The sequence below is a fragment of the Saccostrea echinata genome, unplaced genomic scaffold (genome assembly GCF_033153115.1).
Source record: "Saccostrea echinata isolate AGI-Se365-2 ecotype Australia unplaced genomic scaffold, CSIRO_AGI_Sech_v1 ptg000054l, whole genome shotgun sequence".
NCBI lineage: Eukaryota > Metazoa > Mollusca > Bivalvia > Ostreida > Ostreidae > Saccostrea > Saccostrea echinata.
This window is the reverse complement of record NW_026889803.1, coordinates 8,852,932-8,867,500: the sequence shown is the minus strand read 5'-3', so window position 1 is coordinate 8,867,500 and position 14,569 is coordinate 8,852,932. Positions and strand designations below refer to the sequence as shown.

The window sequence follows — 14,569 nt, the reverse complement described above, 5'->3', positions numbered from 1 at the left end:
GCTGCTGAATATTCTGGTTTACAAGACATACCTTGGCTATTACAATAGTTCACTTAAAATAAAATAATTTTGACAAAAAACTGTTATAATAATTGTACTATGTAATATTTCATTTTGGGGTCGTTAATTTGTTCTTGTCATTTGTGTGTGTCTGTGTGTTTTATTTCTGTTTCACTATTCAAGAAAATTTGGAGCAGAAAATTATTGATTCAGATTGGAAATTAAACCTCCCCTAGGAAAATTCTTTGACATGCCCTTGATGTACACAGCACTTTCATTTTACAAAATCCATCTTCATTTTCAACCCTTGGACATCTTCAAGAGTTGGTCTCAAAGTCTTAAGTTACCAAGGCTGGAGTGGGCATGTGTGACAATATAATGACAATGATTTTAAAATGAGAACCTGAATTTTAAAAGAATGACATTATTAATATGTAGACAAATTCAAAGACTTAATTTTTTGAAATTACACCGTCAAAAAAACAAAAAAAATTAAAAGGAAAAAAAATGAAAAATTTAAATGTTAAAAAAGGAAAATATGAAAATAAAAGCAGAGGAAGAAAAATTATTTTATTACAAGACAGGAAGAAAATCATAAATTACAAGTATTCATAGCCAGCCAGTAGCCTAGTTTGACCATGTATTAAAAACCCATTTTTAATGTAGAGAAAGTCACTGGTAAGCACCTCTTTCCTATAAAACACTTAATTCAAACGTTTTACTGAATATTAACAACAGTTAAGGAAATGGGAAGTATTTAGACTACGTGTTTCACCTCTTCCTGTAACAGGTTTTAATTGTTTTGATTATCAACAGATAAAGGAAGCAGGAAAAGTTTTAAAACAAAGACTCATTTTAATACTTTAAAAGTTAAGAGATGATGATGAAAAATTAACGAATCTTATAAATTTAGATTATAATCAAAATCGTCACACTTTTGGTGCTTACCATTGGATAGAGCTTGCTGTAGTTCTGAAGCTGATATTTCACCGCTTCTATCTTTATCTATCCTAAAAGGATAAACTTACACATAACAGCATGCAATAGGATAGGGTACAACAAACAGTGGATTCTTATACTTACAAAAGATCCCAGGATATTATCAAATTAGGGTAAATTCCTACGGTAATCATATACTTCACCATGTAATTTTGAATGGGTAATTTATTGAAGAGTGTTTTATATCTGAACTTGGTCCATTCCTAGTCATATAATGCAACACTTCATACAACTTTAAAAAATCCTGCAAAAATCATAATTTTTTTTTAAATCTCAAGACAGTCAAGTACATGTAGTCCAGCTCTCTCCCCCCCCCCCTTTTAATATCCTGTGATCAACATTGAACATGCTCTCAGTCTGCAAAGTTTAACACTGTTAAATTACAAAGGTGTTTATATGCAGAAAAGCATAGGACACATTTCAATAAGCATGCGATGTGGGAAGGTAACATTCTCGTGTTGAAATAAAGGAATATGACCTACATGAATATATATATCTGGCATTACTTTACAGACATGATGTATATGTATAAATCCACTGTTTATCTACCCTCTGTATGATCAGTACATTCTTACCATTGGATAGAGCACTTTGGAGTTCATTAACACTAATTTGACCACTTCTATCTTTATCAACTCTAGAAAAAAATTCATTGTGTAAAAGTATGGCAATATTGTTTCAATTTACAAGTACATGCATTTAAAACAGCAACAGAAAATAAATGTGTCATTGTTCAAGTACTAGTACGTAATTCTTTGATATTCATTATTTCAAACCAGGAAGTTCCTACAATTTTTGTGATGGAAATATTTGTACCAATGCTATCAAGAATATATTTACAAATATGAATTCCTTCCTTAAATTTCATATAAATGCCCAATACTAGTTCTATTTTATTCTTTTACATTACATTTTTTTTAGGAGAATTAGAATCAAATGTGATTGAAAATTAAAATCTTTATTTAAGCAATGAATCCAAGTCTTATTACAGAGTCATTGTCACTTTCTGGAAAGGGGGTGAGGGGAGGGTCTGAGAGTGGTATCCCCTCCTCAGATGCAGTTTTTTTTTAAATAAATGGGTGCCATTTTGGTGAGTTCTGACACAGTCTTAGTTTCATTTCATCCAAAATAAAATAAACAAAATAAACATGATAAAGCAGCATTACTTTAAGCAGACTAATAATGAATTTATTTTGCTTCAAACATTATATTTACAAGTGTTTTTTTCTTAAAGGAGAGTGCTATCAGACCCAATGCACCCTCTGTTCTGATGGCCTTTTATTATGCATGCTACATATTACATTTTGTGGAACAAATGATTAAGTGATCTAATTATAGGGTGACATCAAAACTTCAAATTCCAGAATGAGAACACATGACACTTTCCATGACTGGTGTCATGTGTCATATTATCTATTTGGGTCTCATGAGTATTAGCTAGTTAATTCATAAATATGTGCAAAAAAAGCTAAGGTTTAAGATTAAAGGATTGGTTTACCATCAGATAGAGAAGATGGGGGGGGGGGGGGGGGGGCTACTTTATTGATTTATAAGTTATAATGTGTAAATATAAAGCCAGCAAGTATTTGTATCTCTTGTTTTTTTTTACTATGAAACTAAGGACATATGCACAAGCAGACACATAAATAACAGACTGGCAACTGTTGAAAATCTTGCAAGATCTCGCGTTCCCTATTGTAATTGTTTTAGTTACTTTTTTTCAAATATTCCCCACAGTTTGAATCACATAATTCTTTAAAACTATCAATGATAATGAAGTTAAATGTTTAAATTTATATTAACAAACTAATTAAGAATTTTAAACTTTGTTTCGTAAATTTCTTTATTTAATATAAAAACAAGGTAGAAATCTGAAATAGCAACAGATGACTATGATCTCTGAGCATGCTTAGATTTTGCAAACTATTGATCGTTAACTTCTTTAACTTGCATAGTTTGATTTTAAAAAAACAATATGTAATTTTAAAACTTTACAAATCATACACCCATATATAATAAAATTAATATTAATTTAACTTAAGATTGAAGTACACAATCCATAAAGAGTAATTTTTGGGATACTGCTGGTATTGGTATTACATATTAACAGAGGAGTTGTGGATATCTGTTGTTCATGTCTACAGTCTCCAGCACAAGCAAAGGAAGCATTTTTCATCTTGATTTAATATGCAGTGTAAGAATCATATTTCAATTTCTTCCATGTAATTTCACTTTATAAAAAAAAAATATTATCATGTGATTATAGTAAGTAAAGAATATGGTGATAAACAACATTGCTAAATGTTTTAAGAATTTTTCTTCACTGTTTCTTCCACGCAGACAACACTAAAGTAAGAAGAATCAAGTTTTAGTGCATTTAGTACGTTTCACTTAATTGCCAATGTCATAATCTTAATGTTTTTCATGATTAATATTGTGACATCACTGTGATTCATTTTTGCCATTTTCAATTTCGTCGGAAGTCGGAAATCTGATTGCTGTACCTTTGAAACACGCCCCAGAGGAAATTAGGATCAACTCCAGGAGGTGCCTGTTGAGGGTTTCCTTGATATCCCTGTTGCTGTTGTCCGTAGTATGCCATTACTTCGGTTTGCCTATCCCTGACTGGCCACAGCCAAATTTTGAGTTGCGAAAATTTTCCAATCAGTGTTAATTTTATGCTTAAATTTCCTAAGTCGACATTCTCAATTTCAAACACACAAAAGATTCGGTTTGTTTGTTCGGATGTCATCGTACATTTGAATTGCTTTCAATGAAAACTCCAGAAACAGAGTTCCTTAGCAAATCTGTAAACAGTAATGGATGCCATGTAAAGAAATTTGCTTGAAATTTTGAGAGATCATAGTTTGTTTCAAAAGGTAGGTTGAAATCGTGATTGATTGAAGAGATCTGTGCTCTGTCACAGTGTATTTAATACTTAAGTACGATCTATCTGCTTTTTTTTGGCTTAATGATAGTAAGTTCTAAGCATCACAATATCATTTTCAGATGTTATCAAAAATAAGACCTAAGGATGTGTGGAAATTGAATATTCATTTTTATGTATGGATATTCAGTTGTGCACAGACTCGATTTTCTTTATGATCCTCATATACATTGGTTAAATCTGTTAATCATAGCTTGTATCATAATGAAAGTAGACTGGTAGATACATATAAAGAGATTACAAAGCATCAGGTGAAATATATATATGCAATATGATGTAAGATGTAAACAACAATATGTTTACACTGTGACTGTTAGGGCAAGTGCAGTTGTTTACACGTAACTTTGATCAGCCTTTTCAAACTGCACGAGACACAGTGTAGACGTTGACATCACATGAGATGTTCAGTATTTCAATGTAACGTCATGTGGATTGACATATTTGGACATATTGTACTGTGATGTACACAACACAGGTTGCACTATAGACCAATTTTTATCCAGTGAAATATCGAGGTACAACCAGAATTTAATAAATGGTGTTCTGAATGTTCATTTAACCCCAAAACAAAGTGTCAAGATTAAATGAACATTCAGAACACCATTTGTTGACTGATACAATGGATCACAAATATTTGCCTTATTTTCACGAGTTAAGTATTTGGTTTTTATAAGCGAGACGAAATTTTCTCAAATGCTAGTTATTGCCTATATATATCCTTTGCTAATAAAAATATATTTGAGAATGAAATTTTCATGAGCAGACCATCTGCATTTTCAAATATATAATTAATATGCAGATTTCTTGGATTGTTGTTATACGTCCTTAATGAATTTATGTACACTGTACGTGACAATTTTCTGCGGTAATACGGTGACCATGTACGTAGGGGAAATTGATCCCATGCAGAAAAAAGTATGTCTATAGTATTAATAATTGTTTCAAGTCACAAGAATGATTCAAGAATTAACTAAACAAAAGTATTTTGAAGTTAATTCTCTGGAATCAGAGGTAACAAATTATAACCAGAGTGACCATGTATCTTAACTGATTTTTTTCCCCCAATAATTTTCTGGGTAAAATTTGTTATGAATTGGTTTTTTTTTTTTTCATTTTTGTGTAGAATTAAATTGAAAAGTTGTACATAGTTTGAGGATGAACACATATGCTTTATCTTGTCCAGACTTGAGTAACACACATCCCAGAATAATGCCTGGAGAAAGACTGTATGGGGCTGCAGGGGAGCCACAGAATACCACAGTACTAATGGAAACCATCTATAAATTAAAACAAGAAATCCAGAAAAGCAATGCAGAGAAACAAGCTCTTGCAGAACAACTCAACTGCCTTATTCTCTTAGTTAAAAGGTGACTTTAAAGCCATACTTTGATAAATCCATGTGTTGCCTAAAGTCATGATAATATAAAAGTTGCCATAAGAATATAACTTTGATTTCTTAGTTAATGAAAGAGAAAAAAATGACATAATATCATTACAATCCATCCATGATAATAAATCAATACATTATTGTCACAGTAAAGAGTTCCAGTAAAGAGTATCATATATACATGTATATATTTTTGCAGATCTTGGGATGGGGATCACAATGCCTCCCTTCACTTAGCCAATATTGTCGGTAAGTATTCTAAGCATTCAAGACAGAGAGAGAGATTTAGTTTTGAATTTTATTCAAAGTTCATTACCATGATGAGGTTTAATTGGACTGATTTTTGCATGATGCATCAGATTAACCTTAATATTGAAAGCAGTACGTGAAGTGGACATTCTTTGTTTACAGGGGTTCCGCCACCTGATTTTCATCATTCACAGAGCACAGAGAGAATTGTTACAAACACACCAGTCCCAGAAAATGTCAAGGTACAAATTTATAAATAGCTTAAAATCAGCTATTTCGAATCAGTCAAGCTTCAAATCTCATATCAATTGATATCATAAGTATGTGAAAAAGCTATTTATAGGTTATTGACTCAATATCAGGAAATATGCCTGATCAAGGTCTTAGCACAGTAAAGTGGACCTACTTGCAAGGTACACTCTGTGCCAAGAGCGAGAGCGAGCATATGTCCCGATATTCAGTCAATAACATTTTTATACATGTATCATACTTTTAATGTCTGTATGCATTCTTTCAATGCATATTTCATAGATGAAATCTCTCTGAATTCTTGGTCTTAAACATCCTTACAACATTAGTAACTCTCCAGAGAACAGATTTTGACGTCACATGTGATGTCATTAAGAATGGAGAGATAGAAAAATATATTGTGACATCACAAATGCAAAAGTAGTTTCTGGGCGTTGACAGCGTGAGATGCTGTGGCTCTTTAAAAGCCTGGGTTCTCTCTTTACAATCTATTGAGAAAAATATTAAAATATATGTTTTTCAGTTGAAATTTGTTGTTTTATGCATTATAATCTATGACATATTTTAGAGTTTTTGTAGTTAACAGCAAAATAATGTTGTGAGAAATATCTGTATGTTGTGTTTACTTTTTAGAGCAAGGCTGTCCAACTTTGGGAACGCTTAGCCATTAAGCTTCTGGAGCAAGACAACATGAGAATCCAACATGAAATTCAGCAGCGTCAACAGCTGTATATTGAACGACGACAGCTGTACATGGACGAACTTCTAGAAACACATCAAAAAGAAATGACACAACTTCCTGTCACTCGCAGCAAGAAAAGTTTAGAGGAAGTGGACAGAAAGTTTATGAAGACTTTCAACAAGGTACTTCATTTCTTAGTGATTACAACTAAGGATGCTTTCTTTAAAATACTTTTTAAGGATTTATCTCTCTAAAGAATCTCATCTTTAAGAAAGGGGGATGCATAGTTTGTTAATATTTTTACTTTCTTTAAATATAAATCTTAGATTTGGAAGAATATGACTAAGTTTACTTATACAAAAAATGAATCATTTGTGGAATATTTAAGACATTTTTTTCTTACAGTGTACAGAATTTTTTAAGATTTATTGGGGGAAAATATCAAATGAGATGCCCAAATTATGATAGAAAAGCTTATTAACTATACGTCCGTTTTTCTTCTTAGAACTCAAATTTAAATAGACCTGCCAGCGGGACTCGTACAACACAGCTGAGAGCTAAAAGTGCCGTGACAAGGACAAGAAAGGACAGTACAAATGGAGTGGAGTTAACCATTAATGATATCCTTCACCCCGAGCATGCTCATCTCAGACAAGAGACCAACAGTGTATGCATATCTTAAGCTATGTAAATTCATGTAGACTTAATACATGCACTGTCAAATATTCTATATGCTCTGGCAAGTTTAGTGAATGAAACTATTTTTTACATTTTATCTTGGTGTGTTTCTGATGAAGTATTGTAGGAGAAGAATGCTTTGCAATATGATGCAAATTTATTTCATTTCTAGTTTTTGATAATTGTAGGCATTTTCTGGACTTTACAAACTGGACAAAGAAAGTAACAAGGACCAGTTTTACAGTAGACTGGACTATGATGACCCTAATAGATATAAACCAGCAGTAGGTTTAGCTTGCATTCATTTACCAATGTTTCTGTACAAGTTCTTATCAACTTATCATAGACACTTGCAGGGATCTGCTAATTATAGACAGAGACGTTTGTATTGGTTCATTTCTTCCATATGTGTGTCTTTTTCCTTTGGTATATCAATGACAGCTTATTATGAAATACCGGTACACAACTAACACTGATTTGGGTATAGAAAATCTTTATAAATGTTCCTTTTATTATAACATGTTATGCTAAATGAAACTATTGTAGGACCCATTTTTATTAACTGCTTTACAACCTATAACTCATATCTAGTCTGTGCAGCTTTGTGAATAATTTTTATTCAGCATTTTAATGTTTATTACAGGGAAACCTCTTTGATCTTGATACTGTGTTTGGGCCAGACCATCATGACTCTGATACAAAGCGACCAATCAGTGCCTTCCTTCCAAATGGCATGGAAAGACAGAAACAAAGACCAAAGAGTGCAGGTGGTAAGAGGTTTACATTTCATTAGTTTTATCACCAATAACAGAAAAAAAGTTTAAGCCCCCTATCTTTGTAATTTATAAATACAAAGGAGCTTGAATGGATTTCTATGAATCAATTTAGGAAAGGATTGAAGCCTCTGTAACTAATATACATGTACATATACTATACAGGCATACTTATAATAATAATTATGTTGACTAATCGTTTCAGTGTTTCTGACACAAAAGCATGAAAGACAGATAAAATTTGACACTACAAGACCTGTATCAGGAAAACCATCTAAAGGAAAAGGAAACCAGAGAAAGAAATCTGCTGGACCAACAAATATTGGTAATGAACCTGTTCCAAGAGAGGAAGATTCTATAATCCATATGCCCCCCGATACAACAGATAACTCTGTGAATGACAATGCCAGTCAACAGTTAGAGGAATCAGATGAGGAGCAGCAGCCAATCAGAGTGAAGATGAATACGCATAAAAAACGCCCACAACATGTGGATAAATTCTGTAATGAACTCAAAGACATGGAAGAGATGGAAAAAGAATTTAGGAAGAACACCATTGCTTTGCAGAAGCAGTTGGGTATAGGAGATACAGGAATGGTTTTCTGATTTTATTATTCCTGATGTACATATTTTAATCATTGAAGTCATGTTTACTGCCTTTTTAAAACTGCTGTCAAAAAACGAGATATGAATGTGTGTTTACAAGATTTTGGTATTTGGTTGTATGTAGAAGTAGGTTGTATTAGGGGATGTTAACTTTTTTTTTTATTTTGTGCATTTTCTTTAACCAAATTGTACACTAACTGTTGTTTTCAGATGCTTTTAGCTTACAAGCATTTACTGCCATGGACAAAAATTAATGTTACAATGAATTAAGTACTTTGTTACTAACCAATGGAGTAATATGGGACATGCATTTGTTTTAAAATTGAAAACAGATCCTTTTGTACACTTATATAAATTCCTCGTGTTTTTCATTATTTTGATGTTATCAGATTTCTTTAATACATGAGATATTCTGCACCAATTGTAAAGTTTCTGATAATCTAGAAAAAACTCCAAAAAATAAATAAAACAGTTGAATTTATTTTGAATCAAAATTATTACATCAATGATAGGAAGAAAATACAAAATGGAAAAAAAAACAACAACATAGGAACATTAAATATTGTAAATGGAGGAAAGAAAAACACATTTACATCTGCAACATATTCCAGAATGATCTCTTCTAGAAGTTAGTCAAATAAATGGGACTCTTTGTAAAAGATCTGAACATTTGAATACTGCATGGATTTCATCAGACCCTATATAAAATGTACTTTGGCCCAACACTGAAATTTGTTTATTTCCTTTTGGAGATGCGCCATTTAAACAAATGGATATATAAATCAAAATTAATTTCTATTTAAAACAAAAGGAGATATATTACTCAGTTTTGCACTAAAATGTTGAATATAGTTAGCTACTCTGTCCTTGAAAACTATGGATTTTTATTTAATTAAGGCTATTTAGCATCATCTCTTTCAAAAATGCAAAATAAAATTTTAATATAGGCCATGTGAGTGCAAATGTACAATGAACAACACATAATTACATATTATTACATATAGATTCTCTACAAAGCAACCAAAATGTAGTATATTTAATGATAGTTAAGAAAATGTACAAATTAGTGAAGAAATGCAAATTACAGGATGTACAAAAGCCCTATAAATAATCTCTGTAGGTGATATCGGTGCTTTATTCTAAATCTGTTCTTGACTACTGCATGTACACTGTACAGGTACAACAGTCACTAAAACTCTACAGTGAACAGCATGCTCATGTGCAAAAGCTATAATGTGATAAAATGTATTATGCTAGTTAATATCCCTCATAAACATGTCTGTGTGTCTGTAGATGATTAACAATGTAAATCCCGGCATTTTAGACAATAACTTGTGGCAATGGATGAGCAGCCTGTTTCATTGAAGGCACAATCTTCAGGGTCACATTCAAACAGGCAAACAATGGGTTGGGGTTGGTAGCATAGCTGAAGATCTTCAGTACAATTGTGTAGCTTCCCTGAAAGTAAAAATATCAACAGTAAACCCCTGGACATGGATATGATTATGACTGACAATTGTATATGATTATTATTGATTGATTTGGACAGTTAGGAGATCTGTGTACTTACTGTTGGTAGTTTGGTCAGATCTTTGTACTGGAATGAAAGCCCTTGATGACCTATAAAATTTTAATTCAAAATTGCAGTCTACTTAAAGTTCAAGTATGCAGTAAGTAAGGGTGAAAAGGAGATAAGTACATACCTCCTTTTTTGATTGGACAACTGAAGAGTTTTCCAACTGCTTTTTGAATGTCGGTACAAGAGATATCTTGGTCCACGGAGAAAATAGGCTGTGGGCTGTCTTCCATGTATACATCAATGTGTGCTTTACCCTTATCGAAGTCAATGGCTGTTGGCAAAGGATTTTTTTTTTAGTTTAAAGATTCAAAGAAAGTTTATTCCAAAAAAGATGTGTGATTTTTGAAATACTTACGATCCACAATGTCAAGATAAATTTGAACATATTTCTGTGGGTCGATTACTTTGGGTTTCCATGTCACGTTTATATGTGAACCAGATGGCCCTGAAAAAAGAAAAGAAATTCTAATAAGGTTTGTTTGCCCGTACATGTAAAATTAAGACTTAAAAAAGAGATATTATTTGTTTCACTTCACATGTATTCACATATAGGTAACAGCCACACAGAAGGAGGGGTGGCTCCCCACCTTTTTCTGGAAAGTCTTACTGTTAATTTTGTATGGAAATTTTCATTCTGAAGTGACCCGCCCCCCCTTTGTTACAGTATGGTTGAGCTCTTGAGCTTACGTTATTGTATTCTCTTTAGAGAAGTGGACAGGCTTTCGCCTACATCCATGGATGTCCACTTCTCTAAAGAGAATAACGTTATTGTACCAAAAAAAAAATAATCTGCAGAAAATGAGAGTAAAAATGGAAATGAGTGTATCTGCCCTTTTTTTTCCGAAATTTTGTTTTTCATTTTCTTGATTAACCTCACTCCCACACTTTGAAGAGAAATACTTCAAGACTCAGCATTAACCGGTTTTCATATAAATTATTTTTCCCCCAGCTATTTAACTTGCGATTCTTAGACTCGGGATTTACCATATAAACCTTAAACAATTATCTATACAGCTAAATCATACCGCAATTTATGGCCGTTCCTGTGTCGTCATCTGTGACAGGAAGGACTTGAAGTCCAGACAAGGGCAGCATGTTTTTAATCTTTCTTATTTTAGCAGCATTGGACAGCATTGAGAACAGCGAATAAACCGAAGCTTCATGGGAGGATCCAGTTTCCTCTGGGGCCTCGAACTCCTCTACATCATTTTGACCTTCACCCCGTCTCCCTCCAAATCGGATGATCTCCCTGACGTTGATTTGTTTGTCCACTACGACATATTTGGGGCGTTTCTCGCCATCTTCCTGGGAGAAGGAAAGCGATACAAAGAGAAGGACAGCAGCCAACACTTGTACAGCTAGCCCTTTCATCTTCAACCACTGAAAAAAAAAATGGAATTTCTTAAAAATACTTCGTGATAATGTTCGATAAATGATATTAATTTTTTACTATCCAGAATTGATACACCATCCACTATTATACCCTTTTAAAGACTCATAAAATCGAATGAACATTAGACGATATCTCTTGCATATTTATACTGGTATACTTCCTTGTTTTAATTTACACGTGACATTAATTCGTGAGATACATACAATTTATTAATTTTCAACAATTTTAACATAAAGGACTATTTCCTTTCAAAATTGCCAATATCAGTTAAAGTGTTTAATTACTTCCAGGTACACAAGAAATACAATTCATCTGAATTCTTACATAGAAATATGCTGATCTGTCAATGTCTGTCAATATCAAGGTGGGATAAAGTTCAATTTGAAACTGAAGGGCCGATTTTTTATTCAAAAATATATTTCTAGATAGCCAGTTGTTTGTTGGAGCTCCGGAATTAATGGTTTTAATCTACTTCTGAATTATACATTTATTAGAAAATGATTCTTGTAAATTGAAGATTTTTGGAGTCATTTTTATCACAATGTAGTCTGTATTAGCTTGGACTGTAGACATTCTTCCTGCATTTCTCAGAATTAATATTCTGTTAAGAATGAGCACCAATATTGCTTTTGTTAAATTTGTACACAATGTAAATCTCAATAGTTTTTTCCCATATATTCGGGAATTCAGAGGTCTAAAATTAATCTGGTTTCTTTTCTTTCCTCATTAAGGAGTAAAGGTTGAAGTTTATGATCCGATGCCACAATTCTAATTTGTAGGAAATCGATACACCGTACTAAACTTTTAAAATCATGTATGATTTACGTATATTGCTGTTGTATGAAGTATGCCAAAGGTATGCCAAAAAGCCTATCATATCACCTAAAGGAGACGGCACTAGGAATGTGATTTTAGGCTCCTGTCTGAGGAACACCAGATTTTCCTCTGTAAGAAATGTAATATTCTGTGGACAGGGTTGAGAAATGTTTCATGATTAATCAAAAAAGTTTTATTGTAGAATTTAACAGATGACTTAATCACTGACTTATCGGAGTACTTTTTAGAAAAGGACAGTCAATACATACTTTGAAGATTTTTTTTAATTATTCATTTTACGTAAAATGGATCTCCCCTCGCTTGTCAATAAACCCTTATCAACAAATTACAAATACGAAATAAAATCTTTGAAATCAGTTAAAAAAAAAACGTCTAATGAAATAAGGAAACAACATAGAGGTTATCGTATATTTTAAATCACAAGGATGTTAAGCAATGTTTATCAGAAGGGAGAGGGACAAAAAAGAATGAGAAGAAAGTTCCAGAAAAAAAATTGACAAGTTAAAAAATACAAATAAACAAGACTCGAAAACCTATATCGTTTAGGAGGATTCAGGTTCCTCCCTCTTTTCAACAAAAAAGTGGGGGGGGGGACCTTTTAAAACATATTTTCATACTTAATTTTAGCAAATCTCGGAAAAAAGTAAACCCCCCCCCCCCCCGGCCATACTACGTGAGTTCTCGTAAAGATTCCAGAGTTATTAGGAGGAATGGACAGTTGCACTACTGAGACATGCATATCCTAGAGCACTGTCCCTTGATATCTTTTGTAGCTTAGAAACACAGACCTTGAGTAAAAAATAAGGTCAATTTTGGAATATGATTTCAGCATGTCTCGGGAAGTATACGGAATTTCGAAAAGAACTTTGGTAGTAACGTAGATTTTTTATATATGTGTATATTTATGAATTGTTTATATATGTGTATATTTATGAATAGAAAGTAAAGTTTTCGTTTTTGATTTAAAAGTATTTTATTGGCGAATGTGGGTACCCTATGTAAGGAGTTTCATACCTTTATTTATTTATTTATTTTTTTTATTTTTATTTTTTTTTTTTTTGTAAAAGCGATCTAAAGGCCTGTGCTTAGAAGCCTGGTAAGGGAGATAATTCAAATTACTCATCACCTCTGTTTTGTCTAGACTCAAAATATCTAGTAATTCTTTTTTGATTCCTGTATGTTTTTGTGTTTACTTCATTGTCCTCCTGCGTGTTGACAAATCATGCTAGCTTGTATTTATGTTATGCCCCCAGTGGGACCATGATTGGCAAATAAAATCTATTCTATTCTATTGACCTGTGACAACTTATGATGGTGCCATGAATAACGACATGGGTAACAATATACCGAAGTTTGAATATATTCTAATCGAGGGTTCAAAACATTGTCAAATATCTCAGTGACCTTCATTGATAAAAAATCGTTTGCAGAATTCTGAGAGTATGTCACGTAGCGCGCAAAAGGGAACTACACTAAAATCCAAAATTCCAAGCAAAGGTTCAAGAGTTATGGTCTGACATGATTTCAATGTCATTGTGCAGACCAATGGCTTTGACCAATAAGATAAGATTGTCACGATCATTTCACACTTCATAGACATTTACAGCTACAGTGTACTGATCAAGTTTTGATTCCATTTGAATAAGAGTATCACAAAACTAAATTGCAAAGGAAAAATTCTGCACCTTCAATTACTCACATATTTTAGGGATAATAAACTCTCTTATCAATGCTAATTGCTAATTATTGAAAATTTTCGTGTCAATACACGTAAAACTGAAATTATGCAGTGTCAGTTTTCCTTAATTTCTTGGCATTAACGACGTCAGTCAGTGGATAGGATATAAACGCAAAATACAGAGGTCTCTGGAACAAATTTGGACAGAGAGGAAAATCCGAATTCACTTCCTCCCTTAACATAGCAGATCCTCCTATGACATAGCAGACTAATATGCACAGGGGAAACCGGCGACGTCAAGGAAAGCAACGGAACAGATATATTACTTATAGTTTTACCTTCATCGGTACGTTTTTGGTTAACTAGTGGAAAAAATAGTAATCTTACCTGAGAGAGAGGAGTAATATATTTACAATCTATCTGCGGGTATAAATGTGGAAGAAGAGCAATCTTGTGACTGCTGACCCCGGAAGAATCAACACTTCCTGGATTCTAAGGGTTTTATAATTGGT

The 14,569-nt window shown here is 32.8% G+C and overlaps 3 protein-coding genes across 4 annotated transcripts in view; 1 reads left to right on the top strand and 2 right to left on the bottom strand.

Moving 5' to 3' along the window:
* LOC133205867 (programmed cell death protein 6-like) overlaps window positions 1–3,663 on the bottom strand; it is an 11,862-nt gene extending 8,199 nt beyond the window's left edge. Inside the window, exons 1-2 of one of the 2 annotated variants that reach the window (XM_061341752.1) lie at window positions 3,504–3,663; window positions 949–1,010 (exon numbers count right to left, since the gene is read on the bottom strand). In XM_061341752.1, the coding sequence (XP_061197736.1) occupies window positions 949–1,010; window positions 3,504–3,601 (160 nt within the window). In that variant the 5' untranslated portion in view covers window positions 3,602–3,663. Of the gene's footprint in view, window positions 1–948; window positions 1,011–1,574; window positions 1,637–3,503 lie in introns of both variants that reach the window. The other variant, XM_061341751.1, reaches the window with a different exon arrangement.
* A 172-nt stretch (window positions 3,664–3,835) lies between these two features.
* LOC133172042 (uncharacterized) lies at window positions 3,836–9,017 on the top strand. Its single transcript, XM_061306844.1, has 9 exons — window positions 3,836–3,878; window positions 5,130–5,313; window positions 5,533–5,582; window positions 5,745–5,824; window positions 6,465–6,695; window positions 7,019–7,180; window positions 7,380–7,475; window positions 7,835–7,961; window positions 8,170–9,017. The coding sequence occupies exons 2-9, from the start codon at window positions 5,156–5,158 to the stop codon at window positions 8,568–8,570; spliced, it is 1,305 nt and encodes a 434-aa protein (XP_061162828.1). The 5' UTR covers window positions 3,836–3,878; window positions 5,130–5,155; the 3' UTR covers window positions 8,571–9,017.
* A 17-nt stretch (window positions 9,018–9,034) lies between these two features.
* Window positions 9,035–14,525, bottom strand: LOC133172044 (uncharacterized). Its single transcript, XM_061306849.1, has 6 exons — window positions 14,445–14,525; window positions 11,175–11,529; window positions 10,505–10,594; window positions 10,274–10,420; window positions 10,141–10,190; window positions 9,035–10,028 (listed from the first exon to the last, which is right to left on the bottom strand). Exons 2-6 carry the CDS (start codon window positions 11,518–11,520, stop codon window positions 9,891–9,893), a joined length of 771 nt encoding a protein of 256 aa, XP_061162833.1. The 5' UTR covers window positions 11,521–11,529; window positions 14,445–14,525; the 3' UTR covers window positions 9,035–9,890.
* Between the last annotated feature and the right edge of the window lie 44 nt (window positions 14,526–14,569).

Coding starts and splice junctions, on each gene's coding strand:
- LOC133172042 (XM_061306844.1), top strand. CDS start 5,156: ATGCCTGGAGAAAGACTGTATGGGGCTGCAGGGGAGCCACAGAATACC. Junction 5,583..5,744: donor TCACTTAGCCAATATTGTCG/GTAAGTATTCTA, acceptor CTTTGTTTACAG/GGGTTCCGCCACCTGATTTT. Junction 7,962..8,169: donor AAGACCAAAGAGTGCAGGTG/GTAAGAGGTTTA, acceptor TAATCGTTTCAG/TGTTTCTGACACAAAAGCAT.
- LOC133172044 (XM_061306849.1), bottom strand. CDS start 11,520: ATGAAAGGGCTAGCTGTACAAGTGTTGGCTGCTGTCCTTCTCTTTGTA. Junction 10,191..10,273: donor TTGTCCAATCAAAAAAGGAG/GTATGTACTTAT, acceptor AAAATTTTATAG/GTCATCAAGGGCTTTCATTC. Junction 10,029..10,140: donor ATCTGACCAAACTACCAACA/GTAAGTACACAG, acceptor TTTTACTTTCAG/GGAAGCTACACAATTGTACT.